At 41.5% G+C, this 21,281-nt stretch overlaps 1 protein-coding gene across 3 annotated transcripts; it reads left to right on the top strand.

Annotated features, from left to right (window-relative positions):
- Window positions 1-1,024: 1,024 nt before the first annotated feature.
- cdc42ep4b (CDC42 effector protein (Rho GTPase binding) 4b) lies at window positions 1,025-19,775 on the top strand. 3 transcript variants are annotated; one of them, XM_067487344.1, is made up of 2 exons: window positions 1,025-1,381; window positions 15,916-19,775. In XM_067487344.1, the coding sequence occupies exon 2, from the start codon at window positions 16,083-16,085 to the stop codon at window positions 17,079-17,081; it is 999 nt and encodes a 332-aa protein (XP_067343445.1). In that variant the 5' UTR covers window positions 1,025-1,381; window positions 15,916-16,082; the 3' UTR covers window positions 17,082-19,775. The 3 variants fall into 3 exon arrangements, with proteins under 3 accessions (XP_067343445.1, XP_067343447.1, XP_067343446.1); XM_067487346.1 differs by lacking the exon at window positions 1,025-1,381 and adding an exon at window positions 6,595-6,612; XM_067487345.1 differs by lacking the exon at window positions 1,025-1,381 and adding an exon at window positions 15,528-15,663.
- The last annotated feature ends 1,506 nt before the right edge of the window (window positions 19,776-21,281 follow it).

Raw genomic sequence — 21,281 nt, 5'->3', positions numbered from 1 at the left:
CAAAGTGAAACAATAGCAAAGTGAAACAATTAATTCCCTTCCCATCCAAGGAAGGTTTGAATGCTTCTAAATTTGAACTATGCCCTTTCCTCCCATCCTATGTATAATTTATAACGTATGTATAATAAATAGTAACATAATTTTTTTTTTGCTATGTTAGGTACTTGCACTAGTTGAAAAAAACGGGAAAAGACAAACTAGCTGCAATGATGTACTACTGTTAATATTGGACTTTTTCTATGAACTGCCAGTGATTGGGCATTTGCAGCCATTCGGGGAAAAGAACACACAGCCAAGAGATTAATTGGGCATAACATGCCCAACATTTTTAATAACATTAATTGTTATTTCATTAATTCCTACTGTGCTAACTAGTGGGCTGTGGAAGCTACCCTGGTTCTTTCAGGTTAGCTGCTAAGCTAACTGTCTACTGGTTGTATGGAGTTTCTAGGTAAAAACCTTTGTGGCCCAGCCGAAAATTTAATATCTTCCTGGTTTCCCTCAGCAAAAAGTCAGTGGAATGTTCCGATAGAAATTTCCACTAAAATCGCAAAAGGGAAAATTTGTTGTTAAGCTATATACACACTACACCATGGTCGCATGACTTAAACATCAGCACCACTAAGCTTCCAATTTGTAATGGGGTTAAGTGAACTTACCCTATAGGATCAATACATTTCTTTGAATATTAAAAAGCCATTCTACTTATAGTGACCTGATAAAGTTATTAATCCTGAGTTATAAACCCGACAAGGCTGTAAAACCAGATTAGTTTTAATCTTGATTTAGCCCGAGGACCTTTGATGTTCCTCGGGCTTGTTAGCAATCCACTAGCTGATTAATTTTTATGCAGAGAATAAAACGTGAAAAATCTTTTGGACACGTTTTAACTACTGACCCTATTTCGGCATTTTAAGCATTTTTTTTGCGACTTAGTTTTACGACACTCTGTTAGCCTCACGTGTACAGCTAAGCACGGGAAACAAACGCGTATCCGAAAGTACAGCGCGTCTTCAAGCTCGTGCGGGTTTTCACTGAACTGTCAACCGGGTTATTTGTCTTGTGGATAAGCAGACGCTGTCCCTTTAAGCCGCAGCAGGAGGTGGTGCTCTCCGACATGTGAGAACAGGCGAGAGAGGAGGGGAGCGAAGGGGAAGAGGTGGACGGACGGACGCTTTGTGCGCCACACAGCTGCAAACTACACGGACACTGGAGCACCAGCGCGGTAGCTGCCGTGTCGTTACTGTCCTTTTTTTTCTTGTTAAGTGAACAAAACTACATTGATAGTGATACACGCAAGTTCCTACTGTTTTTCTGAGTTTACGAAAAGTTGTGTGGATTATAACCAGAAAGTTCCACATCGCTCGGACCGATTAGAAAGGTAAGTTTGTGAATGTGTGACTGTTGTTGAATGAAGTGAGCTGAAATGCTGCATTAACGTTGTACTAATTGAGGACAGGGGACGACTTTAAGTCACTGCTGGACTGTAGTTTGTGTGTCTTACGCAGTTGCTTGACTCAGAAAACAGACTGGTCTTGAGTCAAAGCCAACGGTGTGAAATCTGCATCTCATTTGAATGTCAAATCGGCTTGTGGACAATCAGGGCTTGGCAGTCTCCTCGGGCTCTTGGCCGTCCCATATGGACGGACAACAATGAGCCCCACAGGCGGTCTCTGTGTCCTCCATCATCCTGGTGATGACTGGAAAATAAAGGACAAACTATAACATTGTGAAAGCTCAAAAGGTGGTTTCCAGTTAATTGTCTGCTCTGTGTTCCATCAGACAAAGTTGCTTTCAACCAGGCCTTTAGTTGAGATTCTATCTGTGCCGAGCTCCTCAAACTTTGTGTTTTTCTAAGGGAATCTCCAAGTACGGAAACACTGACTAATTATTAGATGTTGGAACGCACTGCTGCTTATATACATTTGCCTTTTTTTTGAAGGCAGGGCCAAGGCCACAATATGCATATGAAAAGTTATAAATATGAGACCCCAAGGGGCCACGGACCTCTGCGATCTCATGTTACCAATCTAATGACTGGCTTTTCTTTTCTTTTTTCCTTTTTTTTTTTTAAATTTGTACATACTCAGTGGTGGGAACTATGTTGCAGAGTCTGAAGTAAGTGTCTTAAATAACTATCTGCAGCTGCAGGACAAGATATGGTTTTATCAGTTCTCTTTGCTGTGACTTACATAACATTAATACTCCACAGTGGGAACGCTGAGCAAAGCACACAGCTGTCTCTTCGTCAGTTTTTTCCAAATTAGTCCAGGTTCCTGTTTGTGTTTACAGACCTGGCACTTGCCGCTCACGATCATCATGCCTGATGAACTGGGTAATTTCTCCTAGAATTGCCAGGATTGGCTGCAGGGCTATACCTGCCCAGTCTCATTCATTATGCTCTAATTGAAAGCTGTATAGTGTGTGTGTGTGTGTGTGTGTGTGTGTGCTTGACTTTTAACTACATTGACCATAAAGTTTCCAGGTCCGTTTTATATCATCACAATCAAAGCTTATTTCTTGTTAAACTGTGAGTCTGGACAAAAGTAGGAGGACATGTTGGCTAATAGGGTTGGCTTTGCTGTAGACCATTGCCTTCCGATGTCCTCCAACACACACATACACAACCAACACACACATACACAACCGCTCCCTAACAACAGCCCAAAGGTTGGTCGGGTTTGTCATTGTGCTTGATGAATCATTTACTCAACGCTGTATTTATAGATGTGTGTTAAGGAGAAACAGCAGCTGGAAAACTAATGCTCCAGTCTTTACCTTGAAGTTGCCTAATCCCAAAACATTTAGGCCACAGTCAGACTTTACCTGATGACCAATAACACCAGAAGTGTCCCTTTTTTTTCCCCCCAGCCTCCAATGCTTTTCTTTTTCTCCAGTGACCAAAGTGGTGAATTCTCACGTTGGCCTTTCTTATGTCTTAGCGTGTGGCCCCCCAGATATCGCACCATCTAGATCTATTGTGTGCTCAACAGATTCAGAGCAGGGAGTGTGTGTGTCATCCATGACTGTGCTTTTTATTTTTTATTTTTTTTTGCAATGAGGCTATTTCAGCTTGCTCTGGAGGATACTGGTGCTGCCTATTGAGGAAGCTGGCTACCTGCCCAACTCCGACTGTGCTGAGGTCATTGCAGTTTTATACTGGAAAGAGGGCGTGCAGTATGAGTGGGGGGCTGGGGAGAGATGGACTCATTTACACTCATGAAAAACAGGCAGCTTCACATGGAGTTAGTTAAGACGATTTCTACATCAATCAGCACTGAGTCACTATTGTATTAGGCTGTGACTGTGTTCCATATAATGTAGATGACTGATGGATGGAACAAACTTTTTGTTTATATGAGTGAAAAAATATGCAATGTTTAACTGGAGTCAGATGTGATGACTTTAAGTTTATGAAATGTTTTAGTTGCTTCCTAATGCCTCAGGAAAAGCCCACATGAATTGTTTGCAGGCTCAGTCATCCACTTACCTTTGTCCCTAGTTCCAAAGGAGACCCACAGGAAATAATGGGTGAGAAGTGACTTTGTTATGAAATGTTTGCATGTTGTGAGAGGGTTAAACATAGTTATGGTGTCCTGGGTAATGGCACAAGCAGGGCAATGTGTCCAGAGCAAATGCTATTTTAGTAATCTGTTCATTTTCAGGAAAATACAGACTGACACCTTTTAACATGCAGAAAAACATCAGCACTGAAGCTTTGGCTGCCTCACAAGTTTTGCTAGTGCTAATCATTTCAAAAGTGAATTTGTTTCAGCTGTTTATAGTGGAAAGCATTGAGGCTTATGTTGAACTCCCCAAGCAGTGTTGTTTTGTCTCAGACAATTGCAGGCTTCACTCCGCCTGCAAAGAAAGCAGTAAGCTCTTTGAACTTTGAAGAGAAATCACGCTGAGGATGTTTGAGTTCTTTGAATGAGCTTTATATTGAACCAAAATCCAGTATTACGTCAGTGTCCTCAGGCTTTTCACATTTCTTTTTAACTTTAAACAGTAGGAAATTGACTCAAAGTCAGTTAATCAGTGTCTATTAAACTGAATTTTGCTGTAAAAATACCAGCGTTTAGTTTTGTGGTTCCCAAACTTAGTGGTTAGTGGTTCCTTGAAACACAGGGATTCCTGCTTGTAACCCTTCGTCCTTGGTTGCATAAGTCTTTGGTATATGGCCACAAAACATAACTGAAACATAATTTATTATAGCAGAAATATGTTTTTACTGTTTCCCAATCTTGTTATTCAGAGTAGGATGCCGCCCAGACTTTTCAGGTGACCTGTGGGGTGATTGGCCCAGGAGTTAGGGCAGTCATCCACCAAACTCCCAGTTGTTGGTAACTGTCCTTGAGCAAGACACTGAACCCCAACTTAGTTGTTACCAGTGAGTGTAGGACCTCAGTGTGTGTGTGTGTGTGTGATGTGTGAATGAGAAGCAGTGTAAAATGCTTGAGTACCAATGGGTAGAAAGGTGCTATATAAGTGCAGACCATTTACCATTTACCTTGGTGGAGTCATAACCCTCAGATGGAAACCCACTGATAAACAGCCCTAAGCTAACTTTTGTTCTTTGGAAAATTTGTATTGACTATGGAATGGTTCAAGATGTCATAATGTCAGGTGGAACTTGGAAGGAAGAAATGTTAACCTAAAATGGGATGAAGAAAATACTAAATTACAAAGAAAGAGTGAAATATAATAATAATAATAATAATAATAATGATAATAACTGAGAAGGAGAGAAGTGGTTGCTAACCACTTAAATAGGAAGGGGAGGTGACTACTGAAAAACGGTTTCCGGGGAGACTGAAAACAAACATGCAGTATAGGCGATCAGGCTGCAGCAGAGTGCTGATGCAGACCATGAGATAAGAGATGTGGGTTTATTTTAATCTAAAAAAGTATCTGTTTTACTCTTTTAACTCATCCAGAACTGGTTATTGGCCTGTTTCTACCGTGCTTTGATCCTGATTCTACCGTGCTTTGCTCCTGGTTCTACCGTGCTTTGCTCCTGGTTCTACTGTGCTTTGCTCCTGGTTCTACTGTGCTTTGCTCCTGGTTCTACTGTGTTTTGATCCTGGTTCTACTTGGCTTTGATCCTGTTCTGAGTCTGTTCTGGGCCCGTTTTGTTTATGAAGAAAGCTTCAGTAGACAAGGCCCAAAGCAGAAGAAACTGAGATATTCCTGCATCTCCTGTGGTTGGCTTCTGCCTTTTTTTTTGGGGGGGGGGGGCAGTTGTTGAAGCAGAGACTCCAGAAGACTTGTCACATACCTGTCAGGTATTTATGGGCCTTAAAACCCAGAAACACTCAGAATTCAGTGTATTGTTACTTATTACTACAGATACATTAGCTGACTTTGGCACAGTGACGCCACCGGCCCTTTACACTGGCTGTTTCCAGAAAACGATGAGAACATCTAGCTACATTCTCTTTTTCTTTTGTGCAACAACCTACATGCACCTGACACTCAGATCATTCCGATCTGCACCTTTTTATGGTTATGCATTAGTCTTGTGGAAGAAAATAACCAGTTTAACAGGAATTATTTTCCATGAAGTGCAATAACCCTCTTGATTATACATCTCAGTGTTTAGACATCTCAGTCCATTCTTCACAACCCCCACAACAGTTTGTCTCCACAACTCATTCATACTAAAGTTATACTTTTAAAATTCAATATTTGTTGCATAGCACACCATTATCACGCTTGCAGCACCTGTCATTGTTTAGGCCCTGAATTGCATTGTTTGAAGCTGTTAAACCAGTTTAAATAATCTCTGCGGCAGTTTCAGTGAAGCTAAACTTGGCCAGCGCAGTGGTTAAGGAACATACCCTGTGGTTTCAAGTTTTTTTTTCAAAGAACACCACATCTGTAATTAAGTGACACACCTGTCCTGTTCGTATGTTCTGGAATCCTCTTATTTGAGACTGTAAGCACACAGACATATTTTGGAACACGGGTCATAGCTATGTTGTGACTTTTGACATGCTTGAGGACCTGGTGGCGCCCATTATGTTTGTCATTACACCTGATGACGTAGCGTCTTTCATACCTTTTAAAATACAGTGTCCAAGCGTAGTCACTCATTCAAAAGCACAAATGCAGCCGACTATGGAATGCACAGATGAGCATTAACCACGTATGATTGCATTATGTTCCCTCCTCCATCCTTTGTGACTGACATGACTTTGCTTTTACCGGCAGGCGTTTGCTTGTGGAATATACGTTGGCTTGACTGGGCCATATATTGAAGAAAACACGTGACTGGTGTTGTGCAGCTGGCCTTTATGGTCCAGGCTTTGACCTGTTTACAGTCCAGTGAGCCCTCATTGTTTTGTGGCTCTGGGCAGACACAAGAGACAGGTGGCTTCTCTCCCAGGCGTACTGAACAGACAAAAGAAAACTGTTGGTGAAAATATGTTCACCTCTGTGCTCATTAGATGTCAAATTGAAACTATTTTTCAGTTTATGAGATAGGAACAGTCATGTGAACTATTCTTTTGTTGTGAAATCATGGTTGTTGTATGATCCTGAGAGAACAACCAGCTTCCTTATAAATGACTTGCACATCTCCCTGCCGGAGCATCTAGCAGACATTTCCAGGTCAGTGATCAAGTCCTGTCAATGGATTGTGGTGAAAGATTATAGTACACTGATAGTTTAGTATTTAGTGCTATTGTCTCTTTGTGTTTAATGAATGCGAATCACTGTAAACAGTGGGTGGTGTTGTCACCAGGGTGGGTGTGGCAGAAGGGTTTGACTAGCATCTTCCTCTGTACTGTTTTTGTTCTTTCTACTCCGTTGTGTATTTGGTGACATTCTCAGTAACTCAGGAACAGGTAAACTCCTTTCATTTGGGCGCCAACAGGGTGTGTGACTTTGAGCGGGTGTTTGTTTTTGAACTGTATGTTTGCAACTCAGCAAAATGATGACCTTTGAACCCCTTTGTGGCAGTTGGACTGCCTGGGAGCTGTTAATGGACTTTAAACTATTCGCACACATATAAAACCACAGCCTGTGTGTAAACTGTATAAAGAAACGTCATGGTTACACACATAGGTTTCCTGCAAATCAAAGTTGCTGCTTGACTACCAAATCAAAGTAGCATGGCAAATGTGAGAGAGCGCCAACTCAAAGAAATCTTTATTGTGGCAAGATGACAGTGCTTCAAAAGACTTTCTTGATAAAATCGGGGTGGTTTCCAAAAGTTGAAGTGTGGCCAAATGATCTAAATGTTTCAGAAGAGCCGTGTCTTATATCATGTTAGGATGTGGCTTTTATGTGGTCTGTTCTGCTTCCCATGGCTCTGGTATTTTAGTTTGTAAGGCAAAAGATTACCCTCTTTACTGGGGGTTTCAGAAATGGTATTCCACTCAAAAAATATGCAAAATATTAAAAACAAGTTCCCATATCACAAGGACTGGACCGCTTTGGTCCAACAACTGCTAGCTTATTTAGTCTGTTTATCAGACCAAGTACTTCTGCAAAAAAATGTATTAAAATCACTATGAACATTTAAATTGAGCAATTCTGAATCTGATGAAAGATCAGCTGGTAGTTTTACTAGAGGAGAGGACTCACACGGTTTCGTCTCTGTCCGTACATCCTTTAACGGAGAAACAAAGTACACGTCAACAACATGTCTGATTTGTCATGTCGTCAGTTGAAATCTTGGATTTTGGGAGTTACCGACAACTCATCTGAGCTGCTGTGGCGCAATAGAAGAAGGGGAAATGGTCCTTTAGGTAATGGACTGTCAATGTCTTTGTTCTCTCAGATAGATTAAAAAAACAAACAAAAAAAAACACTTGGACAGTAGTAAATTGTAAATGTATGTGTGGGGAAACACTGTCTTAGTTTTTCATTGTGGTATATAATTGATAAATTTTGCAGAATATATTGTGCATCACAGTAACTCTAGTGTTATAGTATATTGAAGTTGTGGGCAAAACTGTAGAATAGGATGGTGACATGGTTTTACAGGTTGGTCTGTGAGCATCTACCAGGGTTACGGTTTTCAGAATCCTGAGTGCATCTAAACACATCACAAAGGCAGACAGATCCTCACAACATGATAAAGTTCAACATGCCGTGACGTCACCTTCACATTCTTTTGTAAATTGTAGCTTTTAAGCAGTTGATTTACTAATTGTGTGAGTATTTGACTTAAATGAGCATGAACTCCACTGCCACGCTCATTTGTAGCCCGTTTTAGTTTATAGCACCACACTGATGGGCTTTATCTCAGGACGCTCAAAGACTCAAATTATCGAACCTCGTGTGCTTAAGTCGACACTCCTGGAAAGTCACTTAAGAAGCAACACACTCACTCCAGCCAGGATGTCATTCTCACAAACGGCATTAACCAAACCACAGTGGATGCAGCAAAATCAAGCAGGGGTTACGTTAACAATGTGTTTTACGAGCACAGGGGCTGTTGTGTACATGCGCGGGTCTTTATCTCGTGTCCTGTTCTGGGTTTTTCGGCTCGTCAGCCATTGTGAAATGCTATTATCAGTTTGAAGTGGCCGTGTTTGTGGGATTGCAGGTTGGCTTTTGTCAGCGAGTGTTTTGTTGTCTGCCGTTGGTGTCATTAAAGTTAACACCATGGGGGTTTTATTAACTCATCTTGTCAGTCAGGTCTTGGTGCCTGAGGCTTTTATAGCTGGTTGCTGTGTTTCACTTCAGTGGGAAGGCTGCTGATAAAAAGGCCATGGAGTCGTTGAAAAGTTGACTCAGTGCAGAAAACGGTCACTTATCTTCCAGTCACACTCAAAGGCCTCCGACTGATTTCACCAAATTGTGTGCGTGTTTCCCATTTGCATAGAGCCTGAAGAAGTCTCTCTAGCATCAGCTTATCCTTTTGGTGACTTGGCTGTGGATATTGTTTCCCCAAGGTCTTATTCTGAACAATTTATCATTGCTTCTGACTCTTTTTTTTTTTTTTTTTTTTTTTTTTTTTTTAGAAAAACGGGCAACCAATATGGCCAGTAAACCATTTGAACTCTTATTAACTCTTGTGTAAGCCAACTGTGACGCTGGCATCCCTGCTGTAGCAGAGCCTTTTCCACGTAATCCTCAGTAGAAATTCTGCTTTGTTTCACTGTCCAGCAGCAATAGGACGTTTAATTCAAGCACTTGGCTCTGATCCTGCCCTCTGGTACCAGACGTGAATACCGTCTGTTTGTCAGAGACCGACAGGGTGGATTTCAGTGTTTAATTAGACATGTACTCTCATGTGCATGCGCTCACACACACACTGTACATTAGAATCCCTCCACTGTAATGAGGGTTTGGGTACATTTCATGCAGGACACAGTGAAAGAACGTCTGTCACTGTGCTGGCATGACTGAATTCAATGTGGTTACTCTGCCACCGCTTTGAGGGTGGGCCTCCATCTGTGCCTCTCCTTTTGCGAAAGTCCCTGTGATAATGTTGCTCCACATGGAAAAGTTTGTGCCCCTTCATATTTATTCTCAGGGGACGTGTTTTGGGCAATGGCTGATTTTATAATCAAGAAACATGTTCATTATCTATGTATTTTAGCCCTTTTTGGCTGGTGTACTGCATGGCAGCCCACTCGGTGTCTGACCAAAGGCTTTGTGCAGCCAAATGGCTGTAACAGCAAAGTAACAGTTTTGTAAACAGCCAGCTTGACTGGAAACTGAGAGAAATCATTTGGAACCATACTGCTGGATATCAGGATTTGGAAAGAATCCATTTATTAATTTTTAAAAAAATCATTCAACATAGTCACATGATGATTGAATTTCAGAGTTTGCTGGCCTCAACAGCGGCTTGTGCGACACACCAGAAGGAGTAGAAGGTAGATTTTCCTACTAGTCAGATAGAGACAGGCTTGCTTGTGTGTTCTTGGGTGGACGGAGGTGTGGCGTTTGCTGCCCTGAGGTCCCATCACACAGCACAGAGGGCCGGCCCAAACATGCTGAGTTTATTTGCTCACGTTGAACATGCTGCCCTTAATCCTTCTGTGGTTTTGTTTCTGCCTGTGCGGCACCGTGGCCCTGGAGGCTTACTCCCAAGCACAGAGAAGGCCTGTAGTACTTTTGTTTGAACCCTTAAAGGCTTTCTGAATGTGCATGTGGTGCGTTCACCTTGTCAGCCTTTTGCAATTACGGCACATTTCAGGGGGATCTGAACGCCTCACATCTGACTCCTGAAGTATAATGTGTTGCATGTGTCAGGTTTCTTTAAGCAGCTGTATCTGCCAATGTTTTTATTTATAATTATGTTAATAGTTGTACATATTGAAGGTTTTGAAAGTATTAATGCCATTTTCAGAGTGAATGTTTACTATTCTCTGCGTATTGCTCTTATAGAATCTAGCATGACACATGTTTTCAAAATGTGACATAGTGGTAGCAACTGCCACGATATACAGTAAATTAACATTTCACTGCATGTACCTCCTAATTAGGTCAAGCATTTTTCCATGTTATTGAGGACAAACTGGTAACACTTGAGGGCACAGAGTTTAATTTGATAGCACCAGAGTGTAAGGACAAGCCTGTTGACACTGAACATTGTGCTAATTAAGGTTTTAAAAAGACCTCAAGGAGATTTTATTGTAATGAAATAAGGTTTTGTTTATAATCAGTTTTAAAACATGCTTCCTCTAAATCATGAAGCACTTTCAAAACCTACAGGGTGACAAAAACCCAAATCTGCCTCAACAAGATATGACTTGATACACAAGATGCTAATCAATAACAATGATTGAATGTCTGCTGCTCTTAAATTGTTGCTGTGGCAGATTATGCTCCACAAGATCACTGTTCAGTGGCACATTTGGCAGCTCATAGACATGTATTTGTGGTATCATTTTAAATATAGAGAGTGATTCTAATGATGTGTTTGTTCTTAAGGTATCTCCATCAGTACAGGGGGAGCTACCACTTAATACTTACGTTTTCCTCTCTCTTCTTTACTGCATGCTGTTGTACTGCTGACTCAGGCAGCACATCTCACTCCAGGTGTGTTGGATTTCTGTCATACTTATCAGACAGTCGTAAATGCTGTACTTCTGTGGAAGAAATATATGTCCCATGACACATTTGGTGGGTCCCTCCTCCAACATTCGTGTCCTTTTGTGTGTTTCTGTTCAAGATATTTTAGCTGTTTGTCATCCCCGGTTGGCCTTAGAGCTCTGGGCCGGCAAATGAAGTTGAACAGGCAGAACAAGTTCTTTCTGTTCTGAACAGTGATAGGGTCTGTGAATGAATGATGTTGTGGTGTTGTGCTGGTAACAGGTGTGTGCACTATTGTAGACACCCACATCAGAAGTCTAATGTTACTGTATCAGTTGCATGCTGGTAAACCTCCCTATGAGTCACTTTTACTGTATTACCAACATTAAGTGAAGCTGTGTTTACGCTGCTGCTTTACCAGCATGTGTTGTCTTTGCACGGAGTTAAAAACAGTAAGTAGATGTTGCTGACCATGAGGCAACTTTGAGGCACATGGGGGGGAAAAAAACAAGTGAAGGCTTTGCTAATGAGCTCACTCCAAGGCTGCAGCTGCATGATGTGAGGGAGAATCAGATTCATACATAGTTGATGTCTGTTCCTAATTCATTCACTTTGAATATTTGTTTTCTTTTTTTGACCATAACAATTCAAAACTATATACCTCTTCATACATGTAATTCAAGCCATAGTTATTTAGGCCTTTTTTTTTTTTTTTTTTTTTTTTAATTGCACGATGGCAAGGATTTTCTGATGATACTGCTGAACGGACTATGTTGTTATTCCCGTGCTTTTGACACCACTGCCTCAGCCCCCCCCCCGCGTGGGAATCAGCGTTCAGGATAGAGGTTGAGGGCCTCACAAAGTCGGGGTAAATGAAGTTTGCTGACCCTCTTTGTCAGAGTGTAGAACTTTCCATTATTATGTAGCCATGTTGATAAATTGATTAGCAATGTCATAGATGGTGCTGGATTTCTTGTATTAATTTGCATATCAATGTTGCCTATGGTAGGACTGAACAATGGAGGAGATTCTGGCTAGTTCAAGGATAAACAATGCAGAGGTTTACTTATTGTTCAGACAGCAGCATATTTCATTACACTTCAGTCATAAAGTGAAAGCTAAAACTTTCTTGCACAACTTAAAATTCTAGACTTGCATATGGCAACATCCCCTCCAACAGATAGTTAGAGGGAACAGCAAAATAAGAGCTCAGTACTGATCCTTGGGGGGATAGTAAACACATGCAGGTTGTAAACACTGACTTCATATGACAAGATGTTTTTTGGTAGCTAATATCTAGGGTCCTCTAATATTTGCATGTTAACTTCCACCTTGTGAATAAGTGATAGACTCGTATTAAAATTTTAAGTGCAGTCAAAACCACAAACCTCTTTCTGCTATTGAATGTGTGGAAGGAGAGAAAGTGACATGGGGGGTAGTTGAGGACTGTGTGGTGCCTGCGATCCTTGGGATTACAAAAGTGAGACTCAGCACTGATGAGCATGCTGGTTGTTGTGATGTCATCCTGCAAGCAACATAAAACGCTCTTAATCATTCAGGGCCATGTCACCACTTGCCTCAGTTTGAGCTGGACCCACGTGACACCGGAGTGCTGAGTTACATAAAGGCTTTGTCGCTGGCTGGCACGACGTCTGAGGCAGTAAAACACTATATATGTATAACCTCTGTGGGGTTTGCTAGTGCTCTGACTCCGACCTGTTCAGGTACACGTGTGCTTTTATGTCTCTGTCGGTGGCTGGGTATTGGTAGCGTGTTTGGCCGTTTACTCCTGTCAGCTTGTGAAGGATTGCTAAAATGGAATTTTTGCCTCCAGCGGAATTTTGCATGTTGTTTTGTTGTGTAGGGGCCATGCAGGCCAGACTGGAATCTCTTGTCATCACATTGTCTTGGGAACATACAGAGCTATGGTTGTGTTTTTGTTGTTGTTGTTTTAAACATAGACCCCAAAGTAAAGAACTTAATTTCAGGTGCTCTCTAACCTCGCTCCCACCATGAAGGAAAACAGAAAGGTAGAAAGTCTCCCATGCATCACATAATTAAAGTCTGCATGACAGTTTAATTTTCTCCATACTTGAGTAAATCTATAAATATTCTGGAAATGTTTTAAAAAGTTAAACCTTTAAATCAAATGTTCTTATTATTAATAGCCTAAAGGGTGGGAGTGATTTTCACTCCAAGACAACAGATCAGATGTGCACGACTATTCTTAGCCTATTGTTTTGTGTTTTCTAATATCTACTACATCACATTTGAATGAGAAGTGCTTATGGTTTCTAACGTAACATCATTGTCTAACAATGATGGATAGATTTCCTAAAAACAAAAAGCCCTAAATGCGTCGTCACACAGAACATTAAAGCACATAAATGATCTGTGCAATGTTATTTTGAAAGAGTAGAACGCACACGACACTGCTATTCTTCAAGATTTATCTTTTTCAAAGTAGTCAAAGGCTACAACTGAAAATGACAGGAATGCCTGCAGGTCATACTTCATCTTTTGTCATGCCCATAATAATGGGGTCTTAATGATCCTTGTGGGCGGAGGGGGGCAACACCGAGAGGCCCTCAAAGACATAAAACAGGCCATTTCCTAGAATGAGCTAAGGTGTGAAGTTTGCACCTTTTGATATTTAAGCACCCACTGGCATCTTTTGTGCTGGGGTTGAATATCTTCCAGTGACTCGGCACATCAAAGCATTCCCCTTCACTTATGTAGCGCTGTAGCGACTGCCCCATTACCCTGCATGTGGCCATCACTAAGGGTTAATCCATCTGAATGAACCGATCTGTCCACGCAGGGGATAAAATGCCCGTCTCCGCTCGGCTTACAGACAGGAAGCTTGCTTGGTACCCGTCGCCCTGCTCCAATGTTGCCATAGAGAAGCACGGAGTTATGGACATCGAGGAGAAACGCATTAGTTGATGAGCTGTCTTAAGAGGCCATTCACATATTCAGCAGCTCTTAGTGCAGCCGAAAGTAATTGGCTACAACACAAGGCAAGAATTAATACAGGGTTTAGCTAAAGATAGATCATACTGAGACTATAAATCTCATCACAGGGAGTTTAACTGTAGCATCTAGTTGCTGTTTTAAATCACTTCTGTAACAATAGTCTGATTAGTTTTCCCATAAAAAAACTTCAGCTGGAATATTTCACAACAGAACTTGGAAATGAGCTTTTAAGTACTAATGTTAATGTTTTTTTCCATCTTTGTTTCCCCCTTTTGTTTTGTTGTAGCGAGTGCGTGTCCACATTTAGCAGAATGACTGAGGGAATCTTGAATGAAGTTGTTGAATGTAGAAGATAAAATCTTGGCATAGAGCTCAGTTCTCTTTGGGGATGATCTGTCTTTTGAAAGAGGAGCGAACAATAAAAACAGCACAAGCTTTTTTCATTTATCAAACCCCCCCTCTGTTCCCTGTAGTGCTACAGTTGCCTTTCCGATTGAATGGGCCCTTGTCAGAGATGCAAATGTTTTCATGGGTGACGTTGCTTTGTAATGTTGAGCGAAGCCCCCATTCATTCGTTTGACAACAGCGACGGGCTTGACGTCTGGCTAAAACAATGACATGCTTATTAATGTCAGTAACACAACTAGTGGATTCAGTTTGTTTGACATCATGTTTCAAGTTGAGTCGCATGCGAGTTGATGATAAAACCCTTGTGGATGCTGGAACGAACAGTCAGCCAAATGATAATGTGATGCTTGTAAAAATTACTCACTCACCCTCTTTTAGAAGTTTTCTCCTTTATTTTGCAACTTACTTTACAACTTGATAAATTTGTCTTTTTTTGGGGTGGGGAGACGTTTCACATCAAAATGGGAAGCTCAGTGGTGGACTGGTTGGTTGCATCACAGCTAGATGGTCCCCAGTTCAAATCCTTACAGTCTGGGGGCTGGTGGTGACCTGTCCAGGGTGAACCCTGCTTCTTGCCCATTGACAACTCTGATGGGTTCAAGCTCCCCTGTGACCCTAAAACAAGATAAAAGTTATAGATGAATGGATGGATGTGAAAATAAAAACTAGTCTCTATAAATTCTAAATTAAAGTATAACACTGAACATAATTGATAGCAGACGTATTTACCCCCTTTTTAAAGTGACATGAACCTGAAGTTAACTACTTAGGTATTCGTGACTCAGAAATGCTGTTGTTCTGTTCATTAACCTTTTAGCAGAGTTGCTTCCATTTTGTTTTTATGGTATAGTTTTGCTAATGCTATAGGAGAATTACTTTTTTAAAAAGGAAAGTAGCAGATTTGGACTTACTGAGCTGAAGAAATGCTGCTCCACTTTGGGGTTTTTTTCTCCTTCATTCTTTTATTCTTGTCAGAACTGCTCCAGCTCCCCGTATCCTGTGTCTTGCTGGTTATGTAACAGTCAGGGGCCTAAGTGGGAACTAAAGCACAGCAGTGATAGCAGCCACTGCAGCCATTTGAAAAACTGACTACAACAGCAGCCTGTCAGAAGTTTGAGGAAGAGCAGGAATATATTTAGCTGTGCTAAACCTTGTTGTAGGTACTGATTTGAAGCAAGGTTAAGTTGCTGTGAACTTGGTGCCAGAAAGCTTCTCTTCATCATTACATAACCTCTTTGTGGACTGCATCTAACCAGCCTTTGCTAGTTTTGCACCAGTCAAGTGAGTCTTCATTTTGAAATCCTGGCATTTTTCTATTCGACGTAGATCTGAACCGAGAGACTTTTGTGACGGTGGCTGCTGGGAATTAAATTAACATAGCTTTTTAGAGAAGCATTTTAAGTGGTACATTACATTTCTTGAGTAACATGGTGTCTGATGATCATGTTTCCACATTGCCTGCCGACGTGTGTAGCTCGTCTTGGTTTACGTAAGTCCTGATGTGGCACTAATGCTCTCCATTCTTCTTCACAGGCTGATCCAACTGTAAGAAGACACCCAACATGGAGGACCAGAATGGCTGCTCACATTAAATTCCTGCAATTGTACTTGCTTTAACATATCGTACTGAGGAGCTTTCTTCAACATCAACAGATCTTTGGTAATTTCTGTCTACGGACTGTTAGTGAGAGACTGCAATCATGCCTATTCTGAAACAGCTGGTGAACAACAATCAGTCCAAACGGCGGTCTCGGATTGACCTGACCGCAGAGATGATCAGTGCTCCACTGGGGGACTTCCGCCACACCATGCATGTGGGCCGAGGAGGCGATGCCTTTGGGGACACCTCATTTCTAAGCACGCGATCAGGGGAGCCCCCCAGGGAGCAAGAACCGAAGCAGAGCTCCCCTGGCTCCAAACAAGGGCTCCTGTCCCGCACGTTCAGAAGCAGCAAACGCTCTCAGTCCGTAAACCGTGGGGACAAGGGCGAGTACAATATGATGGCACCTTCAAGTGCTTCATCCAACTCTGTGAAAACGGCCATATCCTTGCCTTATCTAAACAACGAGGATACTAACAGAAGCAACCAACTGTCAAAGAGCGTTTCCTCAAGCCCCATGAAGAAACTGACGGAAATCGAAAGCAAGCCGATAAATGGAGCAGCAGCAATGGCGACACTTGATGCCGAGTTTGACGAGCATAATTTTGGCGAACTGACAGATTTGCCGCCATCCATGCCTAAAGGAAGCGGGATGAAACATGCAGAGTCAATGATGTCCTTCCACATCGACTTAGGACCGTCCATGCTCGGGGATATCTTGAGCGTGATGGAAAAGAAAGGCTGGGAGGAGGACGACCTTGGTTACGAGGAAGGCAAGGGTAGCGAGGGCCATTCGTCACCCTCCCACATTCCTCACATAGATGACGATGACGTGGAGGATCAGGCTCCTGCAAGGCCACCGCGTAGCATGTTCCAGCAGAAGGCCATGGTAGATCCCTACACCCCAGAGCTGCACACCAGGAACAACCAATACAACCTGGATAGCTGCTCTGTGTCCAGCTCTGGCTCAGCGACCGAGGAGAAACCCGAGTACCACCTGCACGATGTCGACACGGACAGTGCAAAGTACAGTTCGCCACACGGGGAGGACAGGGATTTCACCTTCATGGATGACGACGATGATGAGATTCGGGTCTAGGCAATGCTGGTATGACTGTCATGAAAAATTTCCTCGAAGGACACTAACGGTGAAGACGAGGTGCTGGGAGGCCATCAAACGCTGGGGAAGACGAGGAAGGGCCGCATCGGATTTAACCTTATTGTAGATCAATCTAGTCCCTGTGCACTTTGCTGGACAAACTAATTTAGCCTTATTCACTGCGCTGTGACGACAAGTGAGATTACGACAGGCTGGTTCCACACGCTCTTGAAAGGTTTTTGGTTTGTTACAGATTTTGGCATCATAATATTTTTAAATAATTCCTCCTGCTCAGATTTTCTGTCCTTCAAGGGTGCATTAGTAAAAAAATAAATAAATCAGTAAGCCAGTGGTTATCAGCATCATATTTGTTTAAATGTATTAAATGTAATCACAAGGTTAGAGAAGTCTTCTCCAGCTGTTAGTCACATGAAAATCACATCCACATTGTGATATAGGAGGAGGACGACATGTGAGGTGACAAAGTACTACACATTCTGAGGACAGAAGAGGCAAAGGAGAAGTGAAACTCTGATAGCGTTGTAATGTCAGAGTGTGAGGGTTGATAGTGGACTTTCATTTGCCAATAACACTGTTTTAGCATAGTTTTTTTTTCCTATATCCACATCTGTTACTTTAAGAAGTATTTTCTGCTCCTTCTTTACTGAGGCATAGTCTTCATTCTTTTAACTGACAGCTGTATTTATTCACGAGTTCTCATAAGCGATGAATCATTCCGAACACTACCAAGTCTTTACAGTTGGGATTTTGGGGATTTCCTCCTTCAGAAACTTACTACGGTAGAAACGGTACTACAGAGAGAAGTCTGCTACATGGCACTTATTTCATCGAACTGCAGTAGACGTAAGTGTCACATCACTCCCATCATGTGAGGCTGTATTGCAAAATCACCCACTGTAGTGATTGTTTAGCAATTTTCAAAACTAATAAATGGGAATTGTACCTTCTTAAAAAGGTAGGACAGGAATGGCGAGGAGTTGTGTTTGTCGTCATCACTTAGGTTGGTGGGATTAGCAGGTCAGCAGATAGACAGACATAAGAAATGTTTGAAAGTGAGGAGCTGCTGTAGAAAAATTGTTAGATGCAAAGAATAATCATGGCTTTGGAGCTGGTGACAGCACATGTAACATACCTGCAAGCCTCAGCTTTTGCTGCTCGTCAGAAGCCCTCTCCTGCGTTTGCTGTCCAACTCCTCACTAATAAGAAATGGTGCTCTATCCCAAACGCTTTTCTGGGCCGGTGTGTCGATGCCTGTCAGGAAGGTTGGAGAAAGTGGGTAAAAACATGCCCAAATAGAAAGCAGCCATTTAACAGATGGCCATCGGGTCTCGGGCTACTGAGAGCGGACGCTATTTCCTGAACTGGCCCCACAAGTCATAATGTTCACCTTTTCTAACAGCCCCAATCACACACTAGAAGAGATGATTAAATCAACCAATCATCTGGCCTTTCCCAGTCTACTCATTAAGTGTGCTGGATTATTAGCCCCCAACCAGCTGGAACTACTCCAGGAACAGCAGGGTCAGGAACAGACAGGTGGGCTGTTTCGCTCGGTGTTGAGTTGGTTTATACAGCGCAGGCTCGCTCAGCAGGCTCCTCCAGGTACTTTGTGTTAAAAATGAACAGAGGTGTGTTTTGCTCTCTGCAATTCCTGATTAATGTTTTCCCTTTTTTCTGCGTTAGAAAACTAAATGCTGTGTTTGACGAATGGGAGCTTTCTCCTCCTGTTGTGGCAGCGATGCAGGAATAGCACAGCATCCTCAAGTTATTTCAATGCTTTGGATCTATGAAAAGGTTGCATGTTGTTCTGAATGTAAAGTATGATTGGCTAATGAAAGCAGGCTGTTGCATTTGTTTTGTTTTTTTAAGTTCAGTATAGATATGCAGTATGATTTGTAAATGTAAATGGGCCAAATCTGCGATGTCTTATTTCCTTTGATCTATTATGAAATCTTTAGTTTGTGGACTAAAACAATGAACACAAAGAACTGGACATGCTAAAATAGAACAAACACTCCTTCATGTGCCGTCTTATTATTCAGGCAAGGACAATACACTTAGTGCCAAAAAGGATTCCAGTAAATAATCTGTTATCAGCGTTGTGATCATCTGGTCCCTCAAGCGGGAACCAGATGAATGTTAGTGACTTTTTAACACTAAATAGCACATTTATGGCCAAATTGTATGTGCAAGCATTTAAATCTTTCTGACTTGATTGTCAGATTGGCTGAGTTAAGAGTGAACCGAGAATTATGGGAAAAGTGGGCTCAATTACTTTCCTCTACTTTCTAACAATTGTCTTAACCTTTTGGCATGTGCCACGTTTCTCTGTGGGGAAACTCTTAAGTAGGCCACAGTAAACCATATAAAGGAATTTGTGAATACGTTTCTGCCCCGGGTCTACTCGAAAGTTTTCCCCACCCTGACAGCTGTGCTTTAGCGAGTGGTAAAAAAAGATAAGGACTGCGAAAAACAACTAGCGCAAAGTTCAGCTGTAGATTATTATTTAGTTTTGTTTTTTTTTTTATCAGTGGCTGTAGTGTTATGACAAGTATGTACTGTTTTCCCTTTTCTCCTGTTTCTACAGTATATTAATATATTTACCTTCCTCCCTTTTCTTTCTTTGAAATAACAGGTATATTTTTCAATAAAAGAGAAAGCTGGTAATCCTAACGACGGCTCGGGTGTTTATTCATATTCATTACGCTTCCAAAATAGGCTGAACATTTTTGTTGAAATCTGAGAGGAGCCACGGAAGAAGGGTTCCAGCCCCATTCACAGTTTACCAAACACGCAATTAAAGGGACTTCACACAAATAACCCTGAAATAAAAGCCTGCTCCTTGTTCGACAGATTTCACATCAGGGGCAGATGAGTCTTGTTACCTCATTAAAGCTCTCCAGGCTGAAATTGATTTGAACAGGTTGATAAACTCAAGAAGCTTGAACCACTTCTTGAGTTTAACATCTACAAGCAGGAACCTATATTTCTATGATCCAATTCATTTTGCATCTGTGAGGAAACAGTGTAAATGATGCATTAATGATAAACACTGCTTTCTGTTCAGGCATAATTTTTTTCTTTTTTTTTTTTTTTTTCGCTGTTGATAATACTGTTGCTGTATAAACAGATGGCTCTTTATTTTAACATTTATCCTCATTGGATGTGTATTTTTTTTAAAAAAGCATGATGAGCTCAGATCCAAGGCAAGTTTTAAAATACTATCTCAAATCAGTTTTGTCTCGCCACCGTAAGTTTGCATTCTGCCCGTGATTTCAGGTTCAGTTCAGTTCTTTCACCTATGTTACATCTGAAAAGCAGGAATGGGATATTTTTAGATTTTTGGTTTTGCTACTTTTGTGATTAAAAGAAGTGGGAGTATTCACAATGTTTACAAAAATAAAGTAATAATACCAGGGTGTGAAAATACTGTTAAATATAAAAGCTCTGAGTTCTAGTTTAACTATGGATTTCAAACACATAGCATATAATAGAAATACTTTAGTAGATTTATATTTAGTTTTTCAATTTACTAAATATACTTGGTTATTACCCTATATCACCAATGATCTGAATACTTCTTCCACCACGTGCTAAAGCAAATTCAGTTTGATCAAGAAAAGCAGGGATGTGGGTTTCAGTGCCATCTCCCTGCCTCACCTGAAAGTTGCTTTGATGAAAGCATCTGCCCAGTGACTGAATGTAAATGTGTACAGGTAGGATGCATCTTTCTCCTGCTTGGCATAAAAGAAGGGAAATACTTTTTCTGATTTTGTATGTGCTACTACTGCCCCCTGGTGTCTCATGTATGTACATGCAGTTTTCATTACAGGACTATTTTCTGCAGAACCAATTTTATGGTGGAGACTTGCATATTAGCATGTTGTTGGCCTGAAATGCATAAATCTTATCAAAAAATATACGCAATGAAATTAATGCACAGTGCTGTCATTGTGGTAAAGGTTTGTAACGTTATAATTTATCAAATAATTAATTAGTTTCAACCTAGATGATGGTTGGGGGAAAGTTGAGAAGTGTTTCTAGTCAAACTGCATTCACTCCCAGCTTCTATAGGTGGTACTGAAGAGTTTCAGGGGACCTTTATTCCAATCTGGAACCCTGCAAATACACCGAGCTCAAACGGATCCCTGAGACAGGTCTGCAGGACAAATGTTTCAC

Source organism: Channa argus, chromosome 20 (assembly GCF_033026475.1).
Source record: "Channa argus isolate prfri chromosome 20, Channa argus male v1.0, whole genome shotgun sequence".
NCBI lineage: Eukaryota > Metazoa > Chordata > Actinopteri > Anabantiformes > Channidae > Channa > Channa argus.
The sequence above is the reverse complement of the archived record's forward strand: the minus strand, read 5'-3'. Positions and strand labels throughout refer to the sequence as shown.